Genomic DNA, 6,839 nt, shown 5'->3' with positions numbered 1-6,839 from the left:
AGCCCCAGGAGCTGAATGTATCGGATGTTTCGGGTGTTTGCTTTATAATATAAAGCGGGGGAAACCCTTTATGGTCAACATGTGATGATAGGGAAAACCTGGCAGCCAGTTCTGCATTCTTCTACGCATGCTCTTTCGTCGACGTTCCCTACACCATGCTGTTGTTACTTTTTGAGTCCTGCAATTTTCCTTCGTCTAGCATAGAAATTATGAGTGGCGAGGGATGTCCATCCATCACATCCCAAGGCTTATAAAAGGGCCACTCTTTCTTGACGTTCTTACCAAGCAAAACAGCAAACCATTTTCATGGAGCTAAACGGAGCCACCCTCTCGCTCCTTTCTCTCATCTCACTGGTGATTCTAGTTTCCATGCTTAGCCGCAAGTTAGCACCACGTTCAAAGAAGCAGCAGCCTCCTGGCCCATGCTGTCTGCCCTTGATCGGAAACGTCCATCACATCCTCACGTCGAAACTGCCGGTCGTCCTCCGGGACCTGGCCAAGAAGCACGGGCCCGTGATGTACCTAAGGCTGGGCCAGGTTGACGCCGTCGTGGTCTCCTCACGGTCGGCGGCAGAGGAGGTACTCCGGGAAAAGGACATCTGCATGGCGTCCCGGCCGATCCTTATGGTCTCCGAGATCTTACTCTACGGGAACCTCGACATAACCTTCTCGCCGTATGGCGCATACTGGCGGACGCTGCGCAAGATCTGCACAGTGGAGCTCCTCAGCGAGAGGAAGGTGAGGCAGTTTTCGCCGGTGAGGGACAACGAGACCATGTCCCTCGTTAAGAACGTTCGCGTGGCCGGCCGAGGTGGCAACCTGTTCAACCTTGGCAGGCTACTTGTGTCGTGCTCCAACTCGATAACTGGGAAGACGGCGTTCGGGGAGATGTGCAGCTCTGAGCTCCAGGAGGAGTTCCTGTCGGCCATGGATGTGGGGCTGAAACTTGGCGCCGGGCTCTGCGTCGGGGACCTCTTCCCATCTCTGTGGTTCGTCGATGTGGTCACCGGCCTGAGGAGCCGGCTATGGCGAACCCGCCGGCAGCTGGACCATGTCCTGGACAAGATCATCTCTCAATCTGAAATGCGGCGAGGTGATGACCTTGTGAGCGTTTTGCTTAGGATCAGGGACGAAGGGGGACTGGACTTCCCGTTGGAACAAGATAGCATCAAGGCAATCATAATGGTAATTAAAAGGCATACTCTCAATTTTCTACTCTGCCATTCAATTGTCTTTGCTCATGTTATTTACTTTGTTTAGGATATATTCACCGCCGGGACGGAGACGACATCATCAGCTGCAGAGTGGGTCATGTCGGAGCTCATGAGGAACCCGGAGGTGATGATCAAAGCGCAGGCTGAGGTGCGACGAACATTCAACGCCAAGAGCCCACAAGACCATGATGGACAAGTGGCGGAGCTACACTACACAAAGATGGTAATTAAGGAGAGCATGCGGCTAAACCCTGTGGTGCCCCTGCTGGTTCCCCATGTCTGCCGAGAGGCCTGCGTCGTCGGCGGGTTTGATGTCACCGAAGGTACCAGGGTTATGGTAAATACCTGGGCATTGGGCAGGAACCCCGAGTACTGGCATGAGCCTGAGAAATTCAGGCCAGAGAGGTTCGAGGATGGCACGACGACCTACAAAGGCTCGCGGTTCGACTACTTACCGTTCGGTAGTGGGAGGAGGAACTGCCCCGGAGATACCTTTGGGTTGGCAGTGTTGGAGCTCGTGGTGGCACGACTTCTCTACTACTTTGACTGGAGTCTCCCTGCCGGAGTGAACCCGACTGAGATGGACATGGAAATGATTGTTTCCGCAACCTTAAGAAGAAAGAACCAGCTGCACCTAGTGATGACACCGTATAAGGCATGCACTTGTTGAGTGCTTAACTCATGCACGTTCTAGGGAATGAAATAGTGGAATTGTGCGCTCTCTGCACGGACGTACGCTGAGTCTGTTCACTTGTGGTCACTTGTAGAAAAATAAATGCCAGTCATGGTTCATGTCATGGTCGTCATGGGATGGCCCATGTGGTTATATCATTATCCGAAATTCCGAACTAGAGATGATATGTGTATTATTCGGACTGGAGATGATACCCCATGCACTGTAAGAAAAACATATGTTGCCTTGTATTTCTTCGTAAGCTGAGCGTATTTTATTTGCTACTCAGCGTATAGCGCGTTAAGCCGAGTGTTAGAATCAAGGCACCCAGCGAAGAACGAGCCCTCGGCTTACTACACAGTGCTAGAGTCAAGGCGCCCAGCAAAGAACGAGCCCTCGGCTTACTTCCCTGTACGCCGACAAAACTCCTGAATTACACTTGGCTTTAGAAGTGTTTTCTCAGGTGCTGTTCCTTTTCCGGGGTGATTTCTTAGGGACTCCTTCCTGATCTCACAAAAGATCACAAATACTTAATGGAAATTGAAGCTAAAAGAAAAGTAAATGATGGGTTAGCCACAAATAAGAGAACTGGGCCAGAAAATCCCACCAAAATCGGAGACATCCGACTATTGAATTAATACGCTGATAAATCATAACCAAGAAATTTAAATGATGAGTTACCCACAAAAAAGAAAATTAGGCAAGAAAGTCCCTCAAAAACCAGAGACATCTGACCATGGATTTAATATGTTGATAAATCATAACCAATGGATCTCAAATACTTAAATTAAAATTGACGTTGAAAGAAATTCCCCACCATGACAGATAAAACATCTGTATCTCCTTCGTAACGAGAGAATTGATATTGTCATAATATTTCCTCTCTAAGAGCATCTCCAACAGCAGCCCTATTTTTTGGGGTCAAAAAGTTGGTGGATTAAAAAAAAAATTGGGCACAAGCAAGTGCCGTCTTCAACAGCAGCCGAACCACAGATTTCATATGCATTTCAGCTACAATTATGAATTTAAACATACGAATTTTTGCACCACAACTATGCAAAATTAATACATGTATAAGAAAGCAACAACATATGAAATTTAACTTCAAATCCGCATATGAAGTTCAAACACAAGTCGTAAATATAGTGCCAACATAGAAAAAACTGCATGACCAACATAGGGAAAAGAAACATAGTCTACCAACCCTCCTTGCCACATGTGATTTCTTTCTCCTCATTGTTGGCTTAATCTTCTATTCGTGCATTGACGTGGTTTGTGGCATTCATGTTGCCTTCCTCCAATGGCATTCATGTCGACACCCATACCATCCCATGGCATTCATCGTACCTCCAATGCCACCCCCCATCATGTTCATCAAACCACCCATATAGCCACTCATGACTCCCATGTTGTTCATGCTGCTACTTGTGATAGGCATTGGGATTTCCCTGAAGAGAAAGGGTGATGTAGTATAGTAGCAAAAAGTATTTCCGTCAGTTAAGAACCAAGGTTTATCGATCCAATAAGAGACTCATGCAAACAAAGATAAATAGTACCAGCACACACAGAAAATAAATACTTGCACCCAACACGGTCAAGAGGGTTGTCAATCCCCTTGTACTCGTTAATTGCAAGGATTAATTCTAGTAATGGTAGATAGATAAATTATAAAACAAAAGAAATATAATAAATTGTAGAAGGGTATTTAGGGTTTTAGTAATATTAAGTGAGTGGACCCTGGGGCCATAGCTTTCACTAGAGGCATCTTTCTCATGTGTGTAGTAACGGTGGATAAACAAATTACTATTGGGCAACTAAATTGAAAAGACCATAGTTATGATGTTATTCATGGCATGATTAGTATATAGGCATTACACTCGAGACAAGTAGAACAAAACGATTATGCTTCTACTACTATAACCCCACCCCTCGACCGCTATCCAGCATGCATCTTAAGGTATTAAGTTCATAACAAACAAAGTAATGCTTGGAGCATGATAACATAATGTAGACTACGTAATACCAAATAATATGTTCAAACCCCGTTGTTTTACCCTTAGTAGAAACAATACAAATACGTGCCTCGCTACCCCTTCCGACACTGGGCGAGGACACCGTAAGATTGAACAAACCACAAAGCACCTCTCCCACTGAAGATACATCAATCTAATTGGCCAAACTAGACCAATAGATCGGAGGGAAATAGAAAGCTATAATGACACATAACAAAGTTCTGAAAAGCCACAATTACTTTCATTGAATAATCTGATCATAAACCCACAATTCATCGGATCTCAACAAACGCACTGGAACAAGATTACATCGAATTGATCTTCAAAGAGAACACTGTATTGAAGATCAAAGACATAGAGAGAGCCATCTAGGTACCGGTATGGACCCGTTGGTCCTGTGGTAACTACTCAGCATCATCATGGAGGCAGTAAGGTCGATGTAGACGGCCTCCATGATCAATTACCCCTCCGCAGAGTACCGGCGATGGCCTCTAGATGGGATCATGGAAGAATGGAGGCTTGCCGCAGTGATAAAATTGTTTTGGGTCTTGGTCTAGGGGTTTCTCGATTTTAGGAAATTTGTAGCGCTTAAATTAGGTCAGACGGACCTACGAAGGGCCCATGAGCTCAGGTGGTGCACCGCCATGGGGGCGCACCGTGTGAGCATGTGGCTCTGTCGTATATCTTCTGGCCTACCCCGAAGCTTCTAGGGTCTCTCCTAGTCCAGAAAAAATCACTATAAGATTTCCCAAAGATTGGTCCTCTTCGCCGCGGCCGCAGCCGCCGGGTCGCGCGACAACCTCTTGACTGCTTCTCCTTGAGGCTTCGGGGCAGCAGTGGTCTTCTTTGGCTGGCCACCTTCCTTTCCGGTGGCTTTCGCTGGTCGCGGGCCTGCGAACCCACCATGGTGACAATTGGCGGTGGCCACGGATAGAGCCTGGGCGGTGGCGGGAGGGCCTTCGCCGTTAATTGCGAGGACCGTGAGCGGCGGCTACCATCTTGGGGTTGGCGGCAAGGTCGGAGAAGCCAACCATTATGCGCAACTGCTAACCGGCGGGCGACTTAGAGGCTTTCCCACTACTGGCGGGAGAAAATGGAAGCGCACTGGCGTTTTGCATGGGAGGTTGAGTTTACAGAGATTGATCCACAAGTTCTACAGAACATGGGAGAGACGGCAGTGAAGAAATGGGTGGAAAAAATTGGGGAGAATGTTGTTTGGGGTCCAGAGCAAGAAGTATCACTGTTGAGGTTTGATGATTGGAAAGGAGAGTATGTGAGAATAGAAGATGGTGAACAGATTGTTGAAGAAATCGATCGGCAAAACGGCTGAACAAGCAAACGGGCTAATTTTTGTGCTGAGCTCGTTGATCTGCACATTTTTCCGAAGGTTGGATATGTGCCATCACAATTGGCTGCGCAGATGGTAGATGATGATTGGGCTACACAGAGGCCATTGATTCCCATGTGTACTGAACTTACAGTAATAGCCGAAGAGGGACAGGTGACTGGAACTGAAACTGAAACTGCAGCAACTGTTGATTGGAATGTAGTTGAATTAGATGAGCCTACTGATTTGGTCATTGCACCAATGCCTGACATTGAGATGGCCAAACTTTTTGGCATTCCAGTCGATGACAGAGATAAGCAAGACAGGGGTGAATCTAGTTTGCCTGCTAATGCTGATGAAGAAGTAGATGGACAGTTGATGGAACAAGCTGCAGATGAAGTAGATGATGCACATGATGATGAGCTGGTGCATGTGTATGACAAAGAAAACCCTGTCATTGAAGTAGGCAAGTTGTTCCCAAGCATGAAGGAGTTTAGAATGTGTTTCAAGACTTATGCAGTGAAACATGAGTTTGATGCCAAGACTGTTTAGACTGATAGAAAGAAGTTTTATGCGAGGTGCAGAGGATTTGATGGTAGTGTGAAGCCTTGCAAGTGGTACATATCTGCTAGACTGCAACCTGATGGAAGTACTGTCAGGGTTAACCAAATCCCCAATCAACATACTTGTATTACAAGTTCACAGAGAGTATCAACCATGACATCACAACTTTGGGTTGCAGAAAAGATCACCCCAATTTTAGCCAAAACAACAAACACTACTGCGAAGAAACTCAAAGTAGACTTGGAAAAGATGTACCCCATTAAACTGAAATATACCACAGTGTGGAAGGCAAAACAAAGGGCAATGAAAAATTTATATGGTGATTGGGCAAATACATTTAGGATGCTTTACAGCTTCAAAGCAGAGGTGGAAAAGAGGTCACCTGGCAGTGTTGTGGAGATAGATACAGAGGTATCAGCCAAAGGTGAAGTCAAGTTCTCCAAGTTTTTTATGGCTTTGAAGCCTTGCATTGATGGGTTCAAAGCAGGGTGCCGTCCATATTTGAGCATAGACTCATCATTTTTGACAGGCAAGTGGAATGGTCAGTTGGCAGCATGCAATGCTCTAGATGGACACAACTGGATGTTTCCTATTGATGTTGGCTTGTTTCAGTCAGAAACAGAGGCTTCATGGACATGGTTCATGATCCAGTTGAAAAGATGCCTAGGGCCAGTGTCACCTTTGGCTATACACACATATGCATGTAAGGGGCTTGAAAATTCAGTGAAAAATGTTTTCCCACATGCTGAGGAGAGGGAGTGCTTCGGTCATTTGTGGATGAATTTGATCAAAAAATTTAGAGGAGAAGAATTTGGGCGCATGTGGCCAGCAACAAGATCTTACACTAGACAGACACACAAATATCATCTTGATAAGATAATGGCAGCATGTGATGAGTTTGGTCCATGGCTGAACACCTACCATTCTTTGTTATGGTACAGGTCAGCATTCAACACTGCCATCAAGTGTGACCACATCAACAACAATTTGGCAGAGAGTTTCAACAACAAGGTGAAGGAGTTAAAAGATTTGCCTGTGCATGACATGGT

At 46.0% G+C, this 6,839-nt stretch overlaps 1 protein-coding gene across 1 annotated transcript; it reads left to right on the top strand.

Annotated features, from left to right (window-relative positions):
- Positions 1 to 306: 306 nt before the first annotated feature.
- LOC123184294 (cytochrome P450 99A2) lies at positions 307 to 1,884 on the top strand. The gene is made up of 2 exons (XM_044596441.1): positions 307 to 1,185; positions 1,261 to 1,884. The coding sequence occupies exons 1-2, from the start codon at positions 307 to 309 to the stop codon at positions 1,882 to 1,884; spliced, it is 1,503 nt and encodes a 500-aa protein (XP_044452376.1).
- The last annotated feature ends 4,955 nt before the right edge of the window (positions 1,885 to 6,839 follow it).

This window comes from Triticum aestivum, chromosome 2A, assembly GCF_018294505.1.
Source record: "Triticum aestivum cultivar Chinese Spring chromosome 2A, IWGSC CS RefSeq v2.1, whole genome shotgun sequence".
Lineage (NCBI taxonomy): Eukaryota > Viridiplantae > Streptophyta > Magnoliopsida > Poales > Poaceae > Triticum > Triticum aestivum.
The sequence above is the reverse complement of the archived record's forward strand: the minus strand, read 5'-3'. Positions and strand labels throughout refer to the sequence as shown.